The 24,345-nt window shown below is 43.5% G+C and overlaps 1 protein-coding gene and 1 long non-coding RNA gene across 8 annotated transcripts in view; one reads left to right on the plus strand and one right to left on the minus strand.

The window, feature by feature from the left end:
- Positions 1-19,634, plus strand: part of IPO11 (importin 11) — a 255,344-nt gene extending 235,710 nt beyond the window's left edge. For all 7 annotated transcript variants that reach the window (XR_010602178.1, XM_005300957.5, XM_005300955.4 and 4 more), the window contains one exon: positions 18,044-19,634. Coding sequence is in view for 6 of the 7 variants with exons in the window: in XM_005300957.5 (XP_005301014.2) it covers positions 18,044-18,208 (165 nt within the window). In the remaining variant the exon portion in view is untranslated. The remainder of the gene's footprint in view (positions 1-18,043) is intronic.
- A 2,854-nt stretch (positions 19,635-22,488) lies between these two features.
- Positions 22,489-24,080, minus strand: LOC135972451 (uncharacterized). Its single transcript, XR_010588915.1, has 2 exons — positions 23,814-24,080; positions 22,489-22,819 (listed from the first exon to the last, which is right to left on the minus strand). It is a non-coding gene; the product is annotated as an uncharacterized LOC135972451 (long non-coding RNA).
- Positions 24,081-24,345: the final 265 nt, after the last annotated feature.

Raw genomic sequence — 24,345 nt, forward strand, 5'->3', positions numbered from 1 at the left:
GGCTGCCGTATGAGGAGAGATTAATAAGACTGGGACTTTTCAGCTTGGAAAAGAGATGACTAAGGGGGGATATGATAGATGTCTATTAAATCATGACTGGTGTGGAGAAAGTAAAGAAGGAAGTGTTATTTACTCCTTCTCATAACACAAGAACTTGGGGCCACCAAATGAAATTAATAGGCAGCAGGTTTAAAACAAACAAAAGGAAAGTGTTTTTTCACTCAATGCACAGTCAACCTATGGAACTCCCTGCCAGAGGATGTTGTGAAGGCCAAAACTATAACAGGGTTCAAAAAAGAACTAGATAAATTCATGGAGGATAGGTTCATCAATGGCTATTAGCTAGGATGGCCGGGATGGTGTCCCTAGCTTCTGTTTGTCAGAAGCTGGGAATGGGTGATAGGGGATGGATCACTTGATGATTACCTATTCTGTTCATTCCCTCTGGGGCACCTGGCATTGGCCACTGTCGGAAGACAGGATCCTGGGCTAGATGGACTTTTGGTCTGACCCAGTATGGCCATTCTTATATTCTTAAAGAAATGCTGCCAAGAAGTGATTGGAGTGGGGGAGAGGGAGAAAAAAATCCTTCAACATGTCTTCCAGTCTTTGCCTATGTCTCAAACAGGAACATTACTAAGGATTTCCAAACATTTAGTCTTTCTTGCAGAATAGTTGTTAGAAACTTGAAACATTTTCTATCCTGTAGAACAGAAGTGACAGTTTATATCTGTAACAATTTGTTTAATTCATATTTCATTCTTTCTTTGGTAGGAAGCCAACATCTTATATAAACATTTGACTTTCCTGTTTTTGGTATATGGTTCACAGTTTCCTCAGGTGGTTCTTAATTTCCTTAAATTGTATGCTAATTTTAAGTAGAGCCAATTAGTGTTTTAGGTCAACTCTTTGCATATTAATCTAGCTAAATCCACTTTTTATTAAGACTGCAGTATCCCTAATTACAATAATCCCATTCAGCTGTTTTTAATTTTGTTTTTAATTCTAAACTTCCGTAGTGTTTTAAGTTAATTAGAACATACTAATTAAAAAAAAAAGATAAAACAGTTTCACAATCCACAAAAATATTATCCTACTATTATCCATAGCATATTTTTTTATCCTTTTATGATGATAATGGTTTGGTTGCTTTAATAGAGCCAAATTCAGTAAGAATGCAATGCTTGTAAATTATTTTTAAGACCTGTTTGCAACAAAATTCTATGCTAAGTACTTCCTTTTTTGGCAGCAGGTACCCAGACCCAACAATGGTAGTTCAGGATATATTTGCTGTTGCATAAAATAATCCACTTCTTCCCTTCCCCTTAGTCGTTGTCTTCTATTCCAAGCTTGAATTTTTGTTCTTCCTCCCTAGGTTTTTTTTCCCCCTGGTAGGGTACTGATTTATAGAACCCGTCATCTGAGCTGTCATAGACCAAGCGACAGAATGACATTGTATGCCATTCACCTTTTAATTTATTTTCTGTGTCTCATTTGAGACAATGCAGACTCACTGCCAACTAGGTTTTCCAAGCACTGGCATTTACAAGAAACCCACTATATTATATAGGGAGCTAGGATAGGTTAACATATTTCTTTCAGGTAGGAAGGCAGTAGCGTGGAGAAGCAGAGGAGGGAGTCCTAGATAACAGGGAAATCCTCAGTGGTAACTGGTAATCATCCTAGCAGTCACAGTAAGTGACAAGGAGAAATCTAGGGTCTACACTTCTGCAACTGAGCCACCGAAAGCAAATTTGCCAGTGAGAGGGAATGTATATCTCTCTAGTGTAATTTTGTTATTTTATTAGACAAAATATTTCTTTGCGCAACAGAACATTTAGATAAAAGGACTGAATCTGCTATGCCAAAAATCATTTTTTGAAAATGATATCATGATATTAAGCATGTGCATTTCTTCTTTTGTCTGCATTGTTTTATCAGCTGACTTCTAAGAATGAATGGTGGTTCTTCAAGTGCTTGCTCATGTCAATTCCATTCTAGGTGTGTGCGTGCCCACATGCGCCGTTGTCAGAGATTTTTGCCTTAGAGGTATTCGTAGAGCCCGCTGTGGCACCACGTCAAGTGCCACACTTGTGCGTCAGTATATCAGGTGCCGCCAGCCCTGTGCTCTCTCCATTCCTTCTTATCGCCTGTGGTGGTTAGTCGGAGCGCTTATCTTTACATAGCAAGGGCTGGTGGTTTTGTCTCTCCTGACTTTGAGCCTTAGGACCTTGTAAATAGTTTTTTATAGTAGTTAGCGTTAAGTAGTTGTTAAGTGTAGTTAGGAGTTAGAAGTTAGATTCCCAGCGGGGACTTTGCCCCAGGTAGGGCATGTCCCAGTCTCCAGTGTTTAAGCCTTGCGCGAACTGTCACAGGCCTATGCCTGTAAGTGACCCCCACAGCAGCCTCCTCAAGTGCTTGGGGGAGTCACATGTGAAGGACAAGTGCTGTATTTGTAAACATTTTCCACCCAGGACTCAGAAAGATCAGGATAATCGTTTGCGGGGTCTCCTCATGGAGGCGGCCCTTCGTCCGACTTCTGAGCCGTCCTGACAAGACTCGCTTAGTACCTCGGCCTCAGTGCACAACGTACCACTGTCGCCAGTGCCCAGAAAGAAAATAAAGAAGCCCGAGACGAGGCAGCGCTCTCCATTTCCGCGCTGCAGATCTCCAGCAATGTAGCTCAGATCCTCTGGGGCTCACCCTCGGACACCGGCACCACAGTTGCGATCCCCACCATCTCAACTCAGATAGCCTTGGGGAAGGCGTCAGTCTCCATTTCACCGCCACCGTTTGTCCTCCCGCTGGTCGTTCTCAGCCCAGCTCTCAGTCGCCTGCCCTGTGGGAGCGCTCCCCGTTGCAATTCCAGTCCCCCTGGCCCTGGTCTCCTTGATACCAGCACCGATCCTCTCACTCCAAACACCAATTTCCGGCAGCAACGGTCAGCAGGCAGACACAGGCATTGACGGCCCCACCATGGTCACTGGAAGGTGATTCCTCCAGCACGGAAGGGCAGGTCAGCCCCTCGTCAAGACCCCACCAGTGTGAATGGGCACCTGAGGCTGCTTCAACATCTACGGCTGCCTTGGCAGCATGGCCAGTGGCCAGGACAGTGGCCTTAAAGGAGTGCGTGGGGCATGCCGGTAATGCATTGCCCCCTTCACACCATTCATCTGCTGCCGTCTCAGAACAACAGCTGGCAGCAACACCGGGCTCGGTCCACGAGAACTTGCTCAGAGGTCGGGGTAGAGGAGACAGTGCCCACCCCAAAACCCCCCATCTCCAACAAGGGATGATGCCCTGGAGCCTATCCCGGCGGTACAGCTGTTGTCCTCGTCCCCGGACGAGGCGGTCGCAGGACCCTTGAGGTCCAGTCCGCTGGACGATTTTAAGGAACACCAGCCCATGCTTTGACAGGTGGCCGAGAATTTGGGCCTATTGGTGGAGGAGATGGCTGAGCAGGCAGACACCTTATTCAATGTCCTCTCAGATTCTACCCCGGCACGTGTTGCACTACCAGTGCATGACGGGGTCCTGAAAATTGCCAAAGCCCTCTGGCTGTATTTTAAAGAATCCTTATTGCGGTTGCAGGAACAAACCATCCCGATGTATAGAAAGAATAGTAAATATGGCAGGCAACCAGCTTGGCTAAACAGTGAAATCCTTGCTGATCTTAAACACAAAAAAGAAGCTTACAAGAAGTGGACAAATGACCAGGGAGGAGTATAAAAATATTGCTCAGGCATGCAGGAGTGAAATCAGGAAGGCCAAATCACACTTGGAGTTGCAGCTAGCAAGAGATGTTAAGAGTAACAAGAAGGGGGTTTCTTCAGGTATGTTAGCAACAAGAAGAAGGTCAAGGAAAGTGTGGGCCCCTTACTGAATGAGGGAGGCTGGCTAAATCGTCGGGCTCAACGGGTAGTGATCAATGGCTCCATGTCTAGTTGGCAGCCGGTTTCAAGCGGAGTGCCCCAAGGGTCGGTCCTGGGGCCGGTTTTGTTTAATATCTTTATTAATGATCTGGAGGATGGTGTGGACTACACTCTCAGCAAGTTTGCAGATGACACTAAACTAGGAGGCGTGGTAGATACACTAGAGGGTAGGGATCGGATACAGAGGGACCTAGACAAATTAGAGGATTGGGCCAAAAAAAACCTGATGAGGTTCAACAAGGACAAGTGCAGAGTCCTGCACTTAGGACGGAAGAATCCCATGCACTGCTACAGACTAGGGACCGAATGGCTAGGTAGCAGTTCTGCAGAAAAGGACCTAGGAGTCACAGTGGACGAGAAGCTGGATATGAGTCAACAGTGTGCTCTTGTTGCCAAGAAGGCTAATGGCATTTTGGGCTGTATAAGTAGGGGCATTGCCAGCAGATCGAGGAACGTGATCGTTCCCCTTTATTCGACATTGGTGAGGCCTCATCTGGAATACTGTGTCCAGTTTTGGGCCCCACACTACAAGAAGGATGTGGAAAAATTGGAAAGAGTCCAGCGGAGGGCAACAAAAATGATTATGGGTCTGGAGCACATGACTTATGAGGAGAGGCTGAGGGAACTGGGATTGTTTAATCTCCAGAAGAGAAGAATGAGGGGAGATTTGATAGCAGCCTTCAACTACCTGAAGGGGGAGTCCAAAGAGGATGGAGCTCGGCTGTTCTCAGTGGTGGCAGATGACAGAACAAGGAGCAATGGTCTCAAGTTGCAGTGGGGGAGGTCCAGGTTGGATATTAGGAAACACTATTTCACTAGGAGGGTGGTGAAGCACTGGAATGCGTTACCTACGAAGGTGGTGGAGTCTCCTTCCTTGGAGGTTTTTAAGGCCCGGCTTGACAAAGCCCTGGCTGGGATGATTTAGTTGGGAATTGGTCCTGCTTTGAGCAGGGGGTTGGACTAGATGACCTCTTGAGGTTCCTTCCAACCCTGATATTCTATGATTCAAAGCCCATCATCCATCCTGCCCACCTCCAAAAGGGCCATGGAAGCAGTTTTGTCCGCCCCTGCCACCAAGGCCTTGGCAGCCTCGTGAAGGGGTCAGCACGAAGAAGGTGAGAGAGACACAAGCTTGTGAGTCACCTAGAATAGAATCGACATGAGCAAGCACTCGAAGAAGAAAAAATGGTTACCTACCTTTTTCGTAACTGTTCTTCAAGATATGTTGCTCATGTCCATTCCGTTACCTGCCCTCCTGCCCCTCTGTCGGGGTTATCACCAAAAAGGAACTTAGAGGGCGTAGGGCTGACGGCGCTTGATATACCGACACATGAATGCGGCACTCAAGGTGGTGCCAGAGCTGACCCTATGGATACTGCTAAGGCAAAAATCTCGACTGCACACGTGAGTGCACACACACCTAGAATGGAATGGACATGAGCAACACATCTTGAAGAACAACAGTTACGAAAGGTAGGTAACCGTTTTTTACTTTTGCATGATTGACAGTGCAACCTGTCAGAAATCTACTGCATTCTTTTTTCATGCATTATGGAGAGATTACTTTATTTTTAAATGTAGTTTTAGGAAGAGGATAGCAAGTTAGTTACTAGAGTGTTGTTATTGCTATATTTAAGAGTGTTTCAGTACAGCAGTTAAGTTTTTCTCAAGTACATCATGCTCCATTAATTGTAAATCTAGAGCCAGACTCTCAGATGCACTTAATCCATCTGGCAATAAATGGTCTCTAATCAAACTGTAGTCCCATGACCCATGAGATGTTGGGAACACAATAGAAAAAGTCTCTGTAAAGTGAAGGTTAAATAATACTTTCTGGTCAGTTAAGGATTATTTAATTTAAACACCACTGAGGTTTTATCCTGGAATAAAATGTTAATTCACTGCTGTGTAATTTTAGAGATGGATTTCTTCTAATAATGAATATCACGACATAACTGAAACATTTTTAAAGTGACATAACAGCGTGCACCGCATACTAGATAGAGATTGAGCATGCTTAACTTTATATTGAAGTAAATTATTTTTTGGTTGAAGTTAGACTGTACTTTCATATGGGTATGTATTTGGGACTTTTTTTATTCTCTTGCCTAATATTTCTTATAATCTGGTGAGAAAATAACTATATATATATAAACTATGAGAAACGGTACTTCTTGTTCACTGCTTATAATTGAAAAAAGTTAACCACAGTGATTATAGAGAGACTATTGATTTGTCTCTCTTATTATATTGTAAATCTAACTCTGAGGATTAGGCTGCATATTACTCATCCCTGCCTGCTCTTGAATTAAAGTATCTGTCTGATCCTTTCCCGTGAGATAAGTTTGTCCCTGTGGAAATCACGCAATGCCATTTTTCTGATGAGACTGTAGGTAGCTAAATATACTTAAAGGAAAACAGAATCCAGTTTGCATAGGCATGTTGGCTGAAAGTTTGTAAAATAAAAAGCCTTTCTCACAATAAATAACCCATGAAAGATTTTTTCAACAGAATTTTTTTTTATTTTCTAGCTTCCTTGTTACAGCCATCTTGCTGAAAAATGATTTTTATTGGGATTTTTTTGTACATAATATAGTGCATCACACATAAATATAGATTATAATAAGTATACAGAAATCAATAAAAAAAATATTAGTACAGTACTAATTATAAATATCTTTATTTGTTTTTTCTTTATTAGGTTGTTTTCAATACAATGCACACAGTAAAATATTGTTTCCCATACAGTGCAACAGTATTGTTGATAGCATGAGAACAATTTGGTGTTAATCAACAAAACTGTGGATTATTTCTCTTTAACATTTCCAAGGTTCTACTGGCATTGAACCCTCATTGCTTAAGCTAAAAAAACCCCATGAATTTAATCTCTTTTCAAGTTTAAAGCCACATTAACCTCTCTCCCTGTGTGCTGCAAGTTCTGTGCTAGATCTCTAAGAGGCTCAGCCCAGATCCTCTGTCTCTGCTCATTGGGACAGGGACTTCTGTATTCTATTCTTCTATATTTGTACAGCACCCAATCCTGATCATGACCTCTGGATGCTATCATAATATAAATAACTGGGAAATGAGAGCTATACCAGAATCAGTGACTTGATCCCCGTGCACACTTCTAAGTCAGTTCTGACCTCACAGTGGTGGCATCATAATAAATTAGTAACTGCTTTGAGGTACTTAGATAGTACATTGATGGTAGCCTGATAAATACCTAGACAAAGAGATCTTGTTTCAACATTCAAAGTACTATTTACCAGCCTGTTAGAAAGCTATGCAGCAGTGTTTCATATGCCAACTACAATGGTATCTGCTTTATTGGGACACCTTTGCTGAGTCTGTCATCGTGATTAAGCAGCTGTTCTGATAATCTTTTTTTCATAAACAGTCTGAAAAGCTTTATAATGAAGGAGAACCCTGAACTGAATTAAAAAGGGTGATACTGAACTGATATTCAATACATTTCTTCTTTTAATCTTTCGTTGGCCATTTCTGAATTAGAAGGCTAAACACTTCAAATGTAAATATTACTTAACCCCTTGACACTGACTGAATCCTCATTGAGCAGAATTTTTGCTAATGCTGTCCCAATTAAGCAACAATCAAGCCATACACTATAATTAGACTAGTTCAATTTTCAGGAAAATGTCTCACTAAAGTTGCTGTCCTTATTAAGCATATGTTAATTCAATGTAGTAGACCACTTATTATAATAATAATAATAATAATATGTATTTCTGTAAGGCCTACCTCATGAAGATCTCCCAACACAACACATGTTAGATAGAATTAAGTAGTAGTATTCCCCACGTTTATCCCCATGTGGAAAATGAGGCACAGAAATTAAGTGTCCAGGGTTACACAGGAGGTCTGTGGAAGAACTAGAAATGGAAACCAGTTACTTGTCAATTTTATTTTTCCCATACGGAGTTTTCCTGATTCATGTACAGAGGAAGATAAAGAATCTTGTCAGGTGTATATACATTACCAAGCTTATCATCTTAGGATCATGTAAAAAAGTTTTCATTCATATAATGCAATAAATTCAACAAAATCACAACACAAAATTTAAACAAAGATCCCTAACTAAAGGTCAATTTCAATACAAACTTTAAAAAAAAATTCTTGATACAAAATCACAATATTTTAGAAGACGGTGCAGTTTAAAAATATGCAAATTGTTCAAATCTGTCAGTTTGGAATAACGCATTCACACTTTACCATGTACGGTAACTGGTAACTTATTAATAGTATCTAAGCTCTCTAGGCAATAATGAGAAATTATCAGTTATTCTGTCAGAGAGATTGGTTAAACTAATCTTCGCATTCTTGTAATTTTAAATTTATCATCCAAAGATTTCAAGCAGCTGAGTTATTGGTGGGTCTCCTACAGATTGGCCTACTTAGCTGCCTTGCATCCCAGGGAAAGTTGAATCTTTAAATTAAGTTTCACTGGTATATCAGACATCCAGGTGAGCACAATTGGTGTGCCTGAAGCTGACATGGAGGTAAGCAAACGTAATACCGGGGTTGCTAACAATTTAATTCAGCTTCAAAAAAGGGTCCTGATTTTGTAAGGCTATTCAGTTCAGAATAACCAATCAAAGGGAGGGAGCATTTCAAAGAAGATATGATGACATAAGTGCAGAATATCTGAGGAAGAGTTGATTGCTAAGAATGCAGTTTATCACTCAACGTGCCTTTCTTCCTACTTCAGTAAAACAAATCGTAAAGCAAAACCATCTAGTTACACTGCAACAATACATTCACCTGATGACATTGCATTTTATCAGCTGATGGAAGAACTAGACAATGGTCTTATGTACAACAAGGCTAGTCTCCTGTCCAAGCTGCTACAAAGATATAAAGCCCTACTTCCCTCAGATGTAGAAAATGCAGGCTATTCCAGTAGCAAATTACAGGCAAAATTAGGAAGACTTTATGTTCTGCAATTTCATTCCATGCACAGCATGGACAAAGCAAGTCTACCCTTGTTCTGTGCAGTGCAATAACATTAACAGATGCTATCCAAGCTGCTAGTAATCTGAAACAGGAATTTAAATTCACCCACATTTTGTGAATGTTCTTCTGGTGAGTGAGCCTGATGAGAAGCTTTCAAATGAACAAGTGGTTTTATATAATTCCACTTCAATCCTTCGCTCTGAAATAGCCAGAAGGAAAGACTCGGTATTATCCAAAGCCAGGTGATTGTAGTTTACAGAGGTCAGCTACTTTTTTGCCCCACTTGGAGCAGGAGTTTGTCCTTTGGTTGATAGATAAAGAGGCATATAATTTGGCTAGCAATGAGTATAATCGTTCAGAAGACATTCAAATTGTGGAGTACATAGTATTTAACTGTTCCAAAATCATGACACCACTGCACGTAAGCCTTGCCTCACAGCTACACCATGAGTTTGGATCTTGCAATTTAATAGAGATATACTACACCTTCATGGATTTTTTTCATCAATGATGATGAGCTGAGGTGGTTAATCACTAGTGCTTTAAAAACTGAAGTAGAAAGACTCAAGGGAGATTTGTTAATTCCAAATTGAATTATAGCACTTGTGCTGGTGGAAATCTCATCCGTAAAGAAGGTGATAATATAGACATCACTACAGAGACTGGTAATATAGTAAACACCTTCCATTCATTGTCTAGAATGGTAATTCAAGAACAGTCTGCAAATAGTCCAGCATCACAAGAAATATCATGGAAGCTGGGAAGGAAGTCACCTACTCTTCCTGGGCAACCAAAGTCTTTTTTATACAGTGTGCAGCATTTGAGAAACCTAGAGACATGTCCAGAACCAACTCACCATGAAAAAGTACTTGAGAAAATAAACTCCTGTCACCTACATATAAACACCATCTGAGCTCGCTCTTGGTAACTTTTAACACTACTACCTCATGATGTCCTACCAATACCAAATGATGATGATATTGTTCACACTCAAGTGATTCCATTTTGGTTTGATTTAAAGCACAAGCTTGCAACAAAGAATAGCACCTACACAGCAGTTGCATATGCACTTTTTGTGGATGTCCAACCAGCTGACATGGCCACAGTCTATGCCACAATGCTGAAATGTAAGGAAATAGCAGCAGCTGTTGCAGCTCTATGCTTTTGCTCAGCAAATGAAATGGGCTCCCCCAAATGAACTTGGTACCAGTTTGATTTATCAGGGTGCTTTTCACCCAGACAAATCACATTGCTAGTCCTTCTTATTGAATCTGAGATGTATGCAGCTCGTACTCGAGATCAAATGCTTGCTGGTAAGTGATTCGCCTTCTCTACATAGCTTGAATCTCGTATTTGAGGCCCTGAGTGCTCTGAAACTTTATTCATTTGTTAAATGGTGTGAGCAGGGAGGGAGTGCTCATGTAGTTCCAGCATTTGTCTGGGAAGTGTTGGCTGACTCAAAAGGTGTTTGAGTCTGAAGACACTGAATCCTTACAACAAGTCATTAAAGAGCTTGATGATGCTGTAACATATGCTACCACTGCTGGAGGAATTTCAGACACAGGGATATGCCCAGTCTCCTACATTCAAGTTCTTGGATCATTTTCTCCGGGTTATGCAGATGCTAATTCTAAATGTCCATGCAGAGTGAGAGGGTGATAGGAAACTTCACCTGCAGACACAACATGCCATGCTTCTATACTTCAGACAGGCCCAGCTATGCCAGGTAGATACCTAGGCTGACCAGACATCCCATTTTTAAAGGGATAGTCCCATATTTAAACCCTCCTGCAGGTGTCCTGACTTTTTTTCTTAAAAACAGACAAATTGTCCCATATTTTCTGTCTCTCCTTCCCCCCTCCTCCCCCATCAGTACTGGCGGGTCCTGCTGTTGGCTGGATCCCTGCTTGCCAGCCACCCGCCCACCAGCGGTGAGTGGGATGGGGTCCAGCCCAATGATGGGGGTGGGTGTGCAAGACTGGTGGTGGAGCGAAGCAGCAGCGTGGGGGGCTTGTCTGCTCCTCCTGCTGGTCCATCAGTGTAGACTCAGTTGCATGCCAGCTCCCAGCCAGCAGGGCCCCACCCCATTTCCAGCTGGCGCTGGCTGCGCTCTGCGAGCTACGGTAGTTGGTGAGTACAGGCAAGCGCCAGGCAGCCACTGGTTACGTGTCACCTCTGCTGCCCACCCATTGGCCCTTTATGTGCTCCCCCTCTCACTGGTCTCTCCCTGCTTTACCCCTTCACCTTCTCCAGTCCCGCTGCCCTTCCATATCCCCCCGGGTGGGGCACGTCCCACTCCCAGTGCTGTCTGGAGAACCAGCCCCTGGTCAGAGCGCTCAGGTCACCACCATGGCTGGCAGGCTCCTTCCTTCCCCCACTGCCTCTTGCTGGGCCAGCACCCCGGGAAGGCCCAAGACCCTCTGGCCCGAGGCACTGGCCAGGAGGAGCCGAGCCCTGCATGTGCCAAAGCCCCACACAGCGCTGGCATGGGGAAACCTCTCCACCCCTCAGCTAAGCTCTGGAGTGGGGGAGGAAGCGATTTCCACCCTGTTTCCGCTCCTGCTCCCAGGGAGTGTGGGGCTGCTCCATCCCCTAGGCACCCTCCCCAGCTGAGCCACCTCACTGTTTAAAATTAAAGCATGCACGTAAGTGCTTTGCTGATTTGCAGCCTTCAGTTTGTATCTAAGTTTGTATCTCTGGACAGGTTCGCTGAAGCCTCTGCAGTCAGGTTCCCTGGGCCCTGGTGCACAATGCATCCTTAGGGTTTAACCCCTTCCTGCACACACTGTAGCCGGAAGTGGCTGGGTTATGTCGGTGGCCAGCAGCAGCCTGGAGGTGTTACCTGCCTTTCGACACTGTGCGGGCAGGAAGAGACAAGCTGCTTCCAGCCACATTCGGGGGAGGGAGGGGGGAGAGGAGGAGGAGAAGAGATGAGCTCTACAAAGACATGGGCCAGGGCATCCCTTCCCCACTGTGAGCCCTCCCCCCACCCCCTCCCCCCAGCCACGACACTAGGTACCAGGAGAGGCAGGTCTGTCCCGGAGGCCCAGCTAGGCATAGAGGGCGGAGAGCACCGGGCAGGGAGGGTCAGGTGGATTGGTCAAACCCCTCCCCCCCCAGCTTAAATGCTTTGCTGGGTCAAAGCCAAAATGCTCAGAACCTAGCAGGGTCAAGACTTTAGTTATGGGAGGAAGGACATTTTCTTCAGATATAAGGGAATGGTGTGAAGTAGATTTCAGATTTCTCCCTTAAGCCAGGTACTAATTAATAATGGTAATACCTGAGAAGTAGTTATTAACCTCCCTCCCCCACTATTAATGTCAAGGGGCTAGACCCTGAAAAAGGATCCACCAAGATGTACACAGTAGAAATAGCTAGTGTGTTTCAATTTGTGGAATCTCATTGATTACAGTGGGGATCTGCATTGGAGCCCATGTGATTTGTTTTGGCAATCATTATAATTGTTGTATATTAGTTATGATTGCTGATGGGTTTTGTCTAGAAATTCTTGAAAAGAGCTTTAAAAATTCAATTTTCAGATTGATTCTGGATATCAGGTACAAAAAATCCTAACGTATATTGGAGAATACCATAACACTGTTAAAGCACATCTGGGAGCAGAGAAGGAATGAGGGCAGAGCTGAGCTGGGGGTGGAGCACAGGGTGGAGTGGAGCTGGGGACGGAGCAGGACTGGGGGTGGCATGGGACTGTGGGTGGAGCTCGTCTGGGGGCGGAGCAGGAGTGGAAGCATGGTGCTCCCTCACTGCCCCCTATGGGGGCTGGCCTGGGCCTGGAGGCAGAGCAGGACTGGTGCCTGAATGGTGTTGTGGGTGGAGCTGGTCTGGGGGCAGACAGGGGCTGGAAGCATGGCACTCCCTCCCCACCCTCATGGGAGCTGGCCTGGGCCCCACCGCATGCCCCTCCTCCCCCCAAACGTTCCTCTATGCCCCTCCTCCCCCGGGGGAGCACCCAACAGTTTGGGGACCACTGTTCTAGGCAGAGTGGGTAGATTAAGAGTCAAGGTCGTCACTTTGGATTGTTGGGTACTTTTAGGTTTGTGAGATTCCTCACTTTGATTTTTTTTCCTGATTAATCACTTTGGTAACATTAAATATTGTATAAATCAATAATATTAAATATATTATTCAGTGGATTCTGAAAACGTCTAATGTCACTCCATAGAATGCACTCATTATTATTATACACGTGCATCCAGCACCTCCGTATTTAAGGTTCAGTTGAGCTTTGTACCTAAAGCAGGGATTTGAACTCCTTGTTATATATGAAGAATACAGTGTATCTGCCCCAAGCTTTTCGCACTTGCTATTTGAGTTCAGAATGATTTTTATGAGTATTTACAAGCAATTTTTTTAATTAGTATGAGTTAAAATTAATTAAAAACATGACATTTGAGAAATTCAGTGCCGTCTCACCTTTTCTAAGGCCTGAAAGATCTAAATAACAAAATAGTAGACTCAAATTTTCCATATGGTTGACACTCACAGAAAACGCCATCCTCCAATCTAGCACACATATCAGAATGGAACTGAGGGACAACTGGGGTTAAGGGCATTTTATACTCTTGACTCCAGAGTGTTGGAACGTAGGGGCATGCACCCCCATCCAGAAGAGCTAATTGCTTTGAAATGGGTTCTGTGACTGTGTGGCAATGCATGCACTTTGCCAGTATAGATCTTCAAAAGCAATACACTCAGAGAACAAAAGTTACCTTGGCAAGTATTGACTGTGGTAATGGGTGTAATATAGAATTTGCTTTTTTGTGTACGGTACAACCTCAAAGTTACGAACACCAGAGTTACGATCTGAACAGTCAACCACACACCTCATTTGGAACTGGAAGTATGCAATCAGTCAGCTGCAGAGACACCCCCCGCCCCCAAAAGCAAATACAGTACAGTACTGTGTTAAACGTAAACCACTAAAAAATAAAGGGAAAGTTTAAAAAAAAAAAATTGACAAGGCAAGTAAACTGTTTCTGTGTTTGTTTCATTTAAAATATGATGATTTAAAAGCAGCATTTTTCTTCTGCATAGTAAATTTTAAAAGCTGTATTAAGGCAATGTGCAGTTGTAAATTTTTGAAAGGACAACCATAACGTTTTGTTCAGAGTTATGAACAACCTCCATTCCCGAGGTGTGCATAACTCTTGAGTTTCTACTGTATATGTCTAAACATTATTAATGTATATTAATGAATAAGACTTGATGGTGTTATTTTAGCATATAAATTACACCATCTGCTAGACACGTGAAATTACTACACCTTAGAAATAGCTAGTGTGTTTCAATTTGCAAAGTCTTTTACAATATGGAAACTAACGTACATAGGTGCGGAAACATTTGCTATACAGGCATCACTAAACAGAAGACATTGGGATTGAAAGTATAAAAATAGTTGATGAGTTAGGGGGAAGTACGAAAAGAAGGTGTGTTAAAGAGGTAAAAAAGATTAGAAGATAGAAATGGTAGTGAATCAAAGGCTAAAAAAACAGTGTTGGAAATATAGAGATGACAATTGATTTAGAAGAGATTTACAACAAAAAGGTGACAAATATGGGAGTGGTGAAAGACTGCAAAGAATTAAATGCCAGAGAGTACAATAGAATAAAAAACTTTCCTTGCAGTCACTTATGAATGAAAATGAAAAGTAGTCTACCATTTCATCTCAATGGCAGGTGTTCATAACAAATATAAAATGTAGTTTTAGCAGCTTGTTTGTGATACGTCAGAGGATTTTTCATGTCTGTCTTTTTCTGTTCTAGTTTTTTTTCAATTTTACCTTTATCATACATGAAATAAGAGAAATAGGCAGCAAGTATTGCAGTATCACAGTAATATTATATCAGAGGGGTAGCCATGTTAGTCTGGATCTGTAAAAAGCGACAAAGAGTCCTGTGGCATCTTATAGACTAACAGACGTATTGGAGCATAAGCTTTTGTGAGTGAACACCCTCTTTGTCAGATGAATGTAGTGGAAATTTCCAGAGGCAGGTATATTCTTGCCTGCATATTTATACCTGCCTCTGGAAATTTCCACTACATTCATCTGACGAAGTGGGTATTCACCCACGAAAGCTTATGCTCCAATACTTCTGTTAGTCTATAAGGTGCCACAAGACTCTTTGTCAGTAATATTATAGTTAACATTAAGTTGGATCTTAGATTCAAACCTCTATTTTTCTTAGACTATAATATTATAAAAATACTTTGGGCCTGGAATTTCTCCCACTTGATTTAAAAAAAGCCAAGTGTTCATTTTTTGAGCTATCCCAATGCAGGGCAGAATTTTGGCTGGTTGTTTTTTCACATTCCAGTGCTTTTGTGTAGCTCAGAGGGTTTAGTACATATGGTGTAGAAAGTAGTCCTCAATGTAGAATGTGTTTTCCCTTCTTTGAAGAAATTTGTTTTGGTAATAGCCAGTCATGAATATTTGAAAATTATGTAGTAAGTGTAACCCACGCTAAGAGAGTGTCAGCTGCTCCACGTATGAGGTTGTCTCCTACAGCCACCAGATAAGGTAGGAGGCTCAAGCAGTAGGGGGCTTATGCTTTTATTTCTGAAGATACTGAATTCAAATTAAATTGTCAGCACAAGTAGGGTCATTAGATAGGTACGCACAATATTGCTTTCCTGTTTGATATAAGCACTCCCCCAAAGTGTGATGTTTTGTGTTAATTCCCATAAGAGGAAGAGATAGGAGAGGGGTGACAGACTGCCTGGACTTTGCAGTCTTGGTCTAATTCATCAAGTTAATTATCTTCTAAAACTTTAGACTTATTCAGGCTGACCAATGGTAAACATCCTTTGCCTGCAACAATAACCCATTTTAATTTTATTTGTCATTTGCATAAGGGTTTATAAAGTATTAAGACTAAAAGTATAAGAAACTCCAATCATACAGTAGTTGTGTAAGATAAAAAATTATAAGAGACAAAGTTGCAAATGAAGTGGCAGTAACAAGAACCTCTGAAGAGCAGAGTTGCACAAGTCTAACATGCATGACTTCATCTGAATTCTAAGATTAATGGGGGTGGGTCTCATTAGTATTTTCATGGATGACCTACAAGGAGCCTATTGAAACATATCTTTTATGCACCATTCTGTTACTTACAAGAAAAGAGGCATGTTCTTGTGGAATAACCATTAGATGGGAAGCAAAGAACTCTTAAGTAAAACTGGGCAATTTTTTTGAACAAATAGTTTATTTGCTGAATAATGCAGATTCAGCCAGAAAAAAAAATGTCAGGCTTGGGGAGGGTGGTGACTTTATAATTTTAGCCCAGTCGCTAGGGCACTTAACTGGGATTGGGGAGACGAAGTTTTGAATTCATGCTCTAGAATAGGAATTTGAACCCAGGTCTCACCCATTCCATGTGAATGCCCTAACTCCCAGTCCATCGGCTAGTCTGGGTTGAATTTCTCTATATCTCTTCTGTTGAAGCTGTTCCATTTTGTATCTACTCTGTATCTGATCTACTCTTGAAGTCTAATCCTGACTTTGAAAGTGACTCTGTGTGTTAAATCACTCCAGATTACATAATCTCTCTGTCTAAATGTCCTATTCTGTAAAATGGGGTCACTACTGACCCATTTCATAAGTGTGATGTAAAGATTTAGTCATTAATACACGCACACCAGTTTGAAGATATAAAGTGCGATGTAAGTACTATGCATTATTTAATTAATTATTGAAGCTAGTACTGAGAAAAAAACACAGATTCTATGTTGACTTTATACATGGTGGATACTAAGACCTAGATTATTTGTTGTTGTTTTTTTAAAAAGTATTAATTACAAATAAAGATAATCCTTATTTTTATTTATTATTTATGTATAGTAACATTCATTAAGTGCTTTCAAACATTCTAGAAGTATGGTACCTGCTCTGAAGAGCTCATACTCTTAAGAATACACAGATAGATAGATAGATGGACTTTAGATTCTGAGGCCAGAAGGGTCCACTGTGATAACCTAATCTGACCTCCTGCACAATACAGGCCATAGAATTTGCCTGAATAAATTCCTGTTTGAACTAAGAGCATTTCTTTTAGAAAAACATCCAATCTTGATTTAAAAATTGCCAGTGATGGAGAATCCACCACAATGAATTGTCCCAATAGTTAATTATCCTCACTGTTAAAAATCTACACTTTTTTCCAGTCTGAATTTGTTTAGCTTCAACTTCCAGCCATTGGATCTTGTTATATCTTTGCTAGATAAAACAGCCCATTATCAAATATTTGTTCTCCTTGTAGGTACTGATAGATTGTGATCAAGTCCCTGTTAACTAAGTAGATTAAGCTCCTTCACTTTCTCACTATAAGGCATGCTTTCCAATCCTTCACGCATTCTGTGGCTCTTCTTTGAACCCTCTTCAGTTTATCAGCATCCTTCTTGAATTGTGTGTGCTGGAGCTGGACACAGTATTCTAGCAGTGGTCATTATAGTTATAAATTCAGAGGTAATATAACCTTCCTACTCACAATTCTTGAGGTTAGAGGAAGGGAATAACTATAGGCAGTTTATATACAAATTAGTTTGATTCACTGTAAGCCTCACAAGTCAAGGGTGAATGCAGGTCATTATCCTAGTGGTTAGAGATTAGATGTGAAAGTCTACAGAATGGGTTTTATTCTCAGCTGTATCACTCATTTGCTGTGTGAACTTAGACCAAGTTACATAACCTATGTATGTCTCTGATTCCTCATCTGTAAAATCTGGGTGATTGGCATCTCTAATGTGGCCATCACAGTAATATCTACCATACCTCACGTGGATGATGAGGAGTATACTTAATGGTAGTTAATAAAGTATTGTGAGATCTTCTGATGGAAGAAGTTATAGAAGTGCAAAGTATTTTAGCAGTTTGAGTCCATGATTTGAGAACTGTTATTTAATTAGTTTGAAACTACATTTTAATTTTCATTGTGGAGGTAACTGAGTTCTCCTTGGAAGAATTTGACTCAGTGAGACCATTTCTCAGTATAAGTACAAAGGAAAGGAAAAGCTTTTTATTAGTTCAGCTCAGATTATAAAATAGATGTATGAGTCACTGGGGTGTTGGGACTGCCTCTTGCTTGCATTGCTATATTTTTGCTCTTATCTGTTTTCCACAGCTTGCACTGAAGGACCCTGTACACACTGTGTCGCTGCAGCAATTTGTCTATGAGAAGCTAAAGGCACAGCAAGAATTACTGGGAGAACAAGCCTTTCAGGCACTTATGGAAACAGTGGATACAGAAATAGTCACACAGCTACAAGAATTCTTGCAAGGCTTCTAAAGAGTCAGAAACAAGATTTTCTATGTCTGACTCTCCATTTCAAAAATATGAAAAAACACCTAGCCTTCCATCTTATATGCAAAAACCTGCTTAAAAGCTAAAAGTAACTTGTGTAAAAAATAAAGAAGCAGAGACCGTGAAACTGATTTTTTTTTTCTTTCTGTAGGATTGACAGAATAAATGTAAATTGGTTCCTAACTAGAGTTTACAAGCCTGTTTCACAAGAGAGTATAATTTTATATATATATGAGGAATGGGGGATTGCATGAGGTAACGTGTACAGTAGAAACAACTGCTTAATTTACTGTTAATAGAAAAAGAAATGTTTTGATTATCTTATAATCATGTGTGTTTAACACTTTGAGGAAAAGTGAGGGCTAATGTGGAAGATATTTTTTGTGTAACAATAACAGCTCAATTTGGCTGCCTTACATTTTTAATTGTTTATGACACCATAATAAAAAAAACCAATTCTGCACAGCCATTTAAACAATTATTGCAGCAGGAGACTATAAGACATTAAGTCTTTAATTGGATTTTAATATTATATATAACATACATCCACATACGTACATATTCCTAAGATTTTCATGCTTGGGCAATGAACAGTTTGAAAAGAAAACAAATTTACCAGTAAAATGTTTTATTTTCATGATCCTGATCCATGTATGGGTAAAATTGTTAGAAAAGGGAAATTGTCTCATTTTATTTTCTGCAGACACGTTTTCTACTTAAATATGTAGTGTAAGAACCCCAATACATTGTGGTAATGCACTTCTGTCCTGTATCAGAGACCCGAGTTCACTTTCTGATCCTAGTCTCTTTCTCTCAGGCTGGTGGGGGCTGAGTGTATTGTGGATATATACCACCAGCCTTGCGAGAAGTTGAGGTGGAAGGTATGCTCTGTGTTGCTGAATAGTGCCCTCTTCAGAAGATTAAGGACCTGATCCAGAGCCCTTTGACTTCAGTGAGCTTTAACCTTGGCTTAGACACTATGAATGGTGATGAGAATGGTAAAGTAAGAAAGATGGAGGAAGGAATGTTCGGGGCTCTGTCAGTGACACACAGGAAAGTTTCTGTCCAGCCCTCTTCCCCAGGAGAGAAAAAAAAGTGTCTTTTGTTTTGTTTTGTTTTTGGGTTGTTTGGTTTTTTGAGGGTTCAGGGGGTGCTTTACTTTTCCTATCTGCCCTCTATTGCCAAAACCCTTTTTAGTTGTGGATTATTCTAGTTTTGTTTTATTTTAAAGGAAACTGTTGAAAACATGGTAGCAAAATGTACAGTATGAATTTTCTATAGAAACCTGGGTATAGTATGTAACTGGAGATCCTACTGCCCCTTTGTAATCTTATAGAACCGAAAATGTGTTAGAAATGTTGATGCTTCCAAAAATAAAACAGTAAAGTTTCAATTAAACTTTCCAAAGATACCTCACCTCTGACTGTCTTAATCTGTATGCTTTTATTCTTAAGTATACAAAACACTCTCAATAGTTTAGAGATTCATGCCTCCTTCAAGAGTCTTAGGCCTTGTCTACACTACGAGAGTAGTTCGATTTTACTTAAATCGAATTCTTGGAATCGATATTGCAAAGTCGAACGTGTGTGTCCACACTAAGGACAGGTTTCAGAGTAACAGCCGTGTTAGTCTGTATCCGCAAAAAGAAGAACAGGAGTACTTGTGGCACCTTAGAGACTAACAAATTTATTAGAGCATAAGCTTTCGTGGACTACAGCCCACTTCTTTATGCATCCGAAGAAGTGGGCTGTAGTCCACGAAAGCTTATGCTCTAATAAATTTGTTAGTCTCTAAGGTGCCACAAGTACACTAAGGACAGTAATTCGACTTTGTGAGTCCACACTAACGGGGAAAGCGTCGACATTGGAAGCGGTGCACTGTGGGCAGCTATCCCACAGTTCCCGCAGTCCCCGCTGCCCATTGGAATTGTGGGTGGAGCCGCCAATGCCTTCTGGGTAAAAAAAATGTGTCGAGGGTGCTTTTGGGTAACTGTCGTCATCCGTCCATCACTCCCGCCCTCCCTCCCTGAAAGCGCCGGCGGGAAATCAGTTCGCGCACTTTTCTAGTCAGTGACAGCGCGGACGCCACAGCACTGCGAGCATGGAGCCCGCTGCGACCATCGCTGCAGTTGTGGCCGTTCTCAACGCCTCGCAGCTTATCATCCACCTTTCCCTGAGGCAGATGCAGATAAGTCAGGCGAGGAGGCTACGGCACCGCGGTGAGGGCCTGAAGTCTGAGAGTAGCACAGACCTCTCAGAAAGCACGGGACCCAGCGCCGAGGACATCACGGTGGCAATGGGTCATGTTGATGCCGTGGAACGGCGATTCTGGGCCCGGGAAACAAGCACTGAGTGGTGGGACCGCATAGTGCTGCAGGTCTGGGATGAATCCCAGTGGCTGCGAAACTTTGGCATGCGGAAGGGAACTTTCCTTGAACTTTGTGAGTTGCTGTCCCCTGTCCTGAAGCGCAATGACACCCGGATGCGAGCAGCCCTGTCTGTCCAGAAGCGAGTGGCCATAGCCCTCTGGAAGCTTGCAACGCCAGACAGCTACCGGTCAGTCGCGAACCACTTTGGCGTGGGCAAATCTACCGTGGGGGTTGTTGTGATGCAAGTAGCCAAGGCAATCGCTGATGTACTGCTGTCAAAGGTAGTGACCCTGGGAAACGTGGAGGCGATCATAGATGGCTTCGCAGCGATGGGATTCCCAAACTGCGGTGGGGCCATAGATGGAACTCACATCCCTATCCTGGCACCGGACCACCAGGCCAGCCAGTACATTAACAGAAAGGGCTACTTTTCCATGGTGCTGCAAGCACTGGTGGACCACAGGGGACGTTTTACCAACATCTACGTCGGATGGCCGGGCAAGGTTCATGACGCTCGTGTTTTCAGGAACTCTGGTCTGTTTAGACGGCTGCAGCAAGGTATTTACTTCCCAGACCACAAAATAACTGTTGGGGATGTGGAGATGCCTATAGTGATCCTCGGGGACCCAGCCTACCCGCTAATGCCCTGGCTCATGAAGCCCTATACTGGTGCCCTGGACAGTGAAAAAGAACTCTTCAACTACCGGCTGAGCAAGTGCAGAATGGTGGTGGAGTGTGCTTTTGGCCGTCTCAAGGGGAGATGGAGAAGCTTACTGACTCGCTGTGATCTCAGCGAAACCAATATCCCCATTGTTATAGCAGCTTGCTGTGTGCTCCACAATCTCTGTGAGAGCAAGGGAGAGACCTTTATGGCAGGGTGGGAGGTTGAGGCAAATAGCCTGGCTTCTGATTACGCCCAGCCAGACAGCCGGGCGATTAGAAGAGACCAGCGGGACGCGCTGTGCATCCGGGAGGCTGAAAGCTAGGTTCCTGACTGAGCAGGGTAACCTGTGACTTTTAAGTTAGTGTACAGAGAAGCTGAACCTGCCCCCGTTTCTTTACCCAGTTAATGTTGACTATCCTCTCCAGTTACATACCCCCTTCACCCCCTTCCAACACACGTTTAGAAATAAAATCACTTCTACTTTGTTAATGAACACCGTTTTCTTTATTACTGTTTTCGCGGGAATGTTTTAAACCTGGGATGCAGACTGTGGTAGGGAGCGGGTGTAGTGTAGTGACGCAAATGACGCTTCTAAACTCCAGGATTGACAGGCTCCGCTGTGGTGGACTGGTTATTTCAACGGAGCCTGTCACCCCTCCTGATCGGGACTGTGTGTATGGGGGGGCTATGTGACTTTGTGGCAGGGGGAGGACGGTTACAGATCCCTGCTGCGTGGCTCTGTGATCCAGGATAAGGACCGCCGCATAAGATCTGTAACTGCCCTCCCCCGCCACAAAGTCACAGAGCAACCAACCCCCCACCACAGAACATGAAAACCACCTCCCAGACTGACCAGGGTAACTAGTGACTGCACTGTGTATGTGCCCTGCTGCTGGACCTGCCCCCGCCTATGTACCCTGCCAAAGGTGACTGTCCTGTCCAATTACCAACCCCCTTCCCCCCCTCCTCCAAAAGAACATGATGGAAACAGTAATTAACAGAAACGTATTTTTTATTAGCAACTACACATGGAACTGGGAGGTGAAACTTGGACGGGGGCTTGTGTGAGGCGGGAAGGAAAGAACTTGTCAAATTTTGGGGAATGAGAGCCTTCTACTACTAGAGCTGTCTGCAGGGGTGGAGTGAGAGTTTGCACGGACTCTGCCGCCCCTCCTTCTTTGCACTTTGGGTGAGGGGGGTATGGGACTTGGTGGCGGGGGAGGGCGGTTACAGATAGACTGCAGCGGGGCTCTGTCCTCCTGCCTCCGTTCCTGCAGAACATCCACAAGGCGCCGGAGCGTGTCCGTTTGCTCCCTCATTAGTCCAAGCAGCGTTTGAGTCGCCTGCTGGTCTTCCTGCCGCCACCTCTCCTCCCGTTCCATGTGTGCTTGGTGCATTTGGGACAAGTTCTCCCGCCACTGGGTCTGCTGTGCTGCCTGGGCTCGGGAGCAGGCCATACGCTCCGAGAACATGTCCTCCCGTGTCCTCTTCTTCCTACGCCTAATCTGCGCTAGCCTCTGGGAGTGTGATGCCAGGCTAGGTTGTGAGACAGTCGCAGATGTGGCTGTGGGAATGGGAAAAAGGGAGTGAATTCCTCAGAAAGATAAATGTAGTTGTGAACAAAGAACATAGTCTTTCTCTGTGCACAAGACCATGCACAGCACCTATCACATGCGCACTCAGGACAAGGTCGAATTCTCGGCCTTCGCATTCAGTGCCTGGGGTCTTGCACAACAGATCTGAGAAGCTGGGCAGGACACCGGAATTTGTGTAGCAGGCAGACATGGTAAGCCGTAGACTTGTGGCAGCTTAAAACTTTTATAATACCACTGGCCTCATTTCACATTTAAAGCAATGTCAGTCCCTGCTGCCAGCAATCCGGCAAGCGGGAACTCTGCCCCTGTCCCACCCCCTCGCGGCTGTCCCCGGGAACGATCCCTTTCGGCTGCCCCTCTCCCGCCTCCACCGCGTGGCTGCAAAGCAGCAGTTACAGTTCTGTAAAGGAACGGGCAAGCAGTCCCAACACTAACATTCCCCTACCTAATTCAAAGCAGGTCACCATGAGCGACATCACCCTGATGAGGATCTCAGACAGCGATAAAGAAAGAATGCTTCGGGAAAGCCTCCAAAGACCAGGGCGGTATGCCGCCCTGCTGTGCAGGGCAATGATCCCTGAGTACTTGATTGTCTCGTGGCGCGGCAACGTGTCATACTACGGAGGACCCAATAAGGCCGCTCTCCCCAGGAACCTGACGCAACGGCTTTCCAATTACCTCCAGGAGAGCTTCCTCGAGATGTCCCAGGAGGATTTCTGCTCTATCCCCGGACATATAGACCGCATTTTACTGTAGCTGCACTGGCAGGGACTAAACAGTAGAGCGGCTTGGGCAGAACAATCATGCTAAACCGGACATTGTTAGATTTTTTTTCAATAGTTGCACTGCCCAGGACTGAAATGTTAAGCGCCTAGGGCAAACTAATCATGAGAAACCCATTGTTGTTGTTCTTAATATTCCTGTTCTGTTAAAAATAAATGTTTAGATGTTTAAAACACTTACTGGCTGATCCTTCCCCAGATTCTGTGTCCGGGTTAACGGCTGGGGACGGTTGGTAGGGGATCTCTGTAAGGGTGATGAAGAGATCCTGGCTGTCGGGGAAATCAGCGTTGTAAGCGCTGTCGACTGCCTCGTCCTCCTCATCTCCTTCCTCATCTTCCCCGTCCGCTAACATGTCCGAGGAACCGGCCGTGGACAATATCCCATCCTCAGAGTCCACGGTCAGTGGTGGGGTAGTGGTGGCGGCCGCACCTAGGATGGAATGCAGTGCCTCGTAGAAACAGCATGTCTGGGGATGGGATCCGGAGCGTCTGTTTGCCTCTTTGATCTTCTGATAGCCTTGTCTCAGCTCCTTGATTTTCACGTGGCACTGCGTTGCATCCCGGCTGTATCCTCTCTCTGACATTTCTTTAGAGATCTTCTCGTAGATCTTTGCATTCCGTTTCTTGGAGCGCAGCTCGGAAAGCACGGACTCATCGCCCCACACAGCGATCAGATCCAAGACTTCCAGATCAGTCCATGCTGGGGCCCTCTT

Source organism: Chrysemys picta, chromosome 6 (genome assembly GCF_011386835.1).
Source record: "Chrysemys picta bellii isolate R12L10 chromosome 6, ASM1138683v2, whole genome shotgun sequence".
Classification (NCBI taxonomy): Eukaryota; Metazoa; Chordata; order Testudines; family Emydidae; genus Chrysemys; species Chrysemys picta.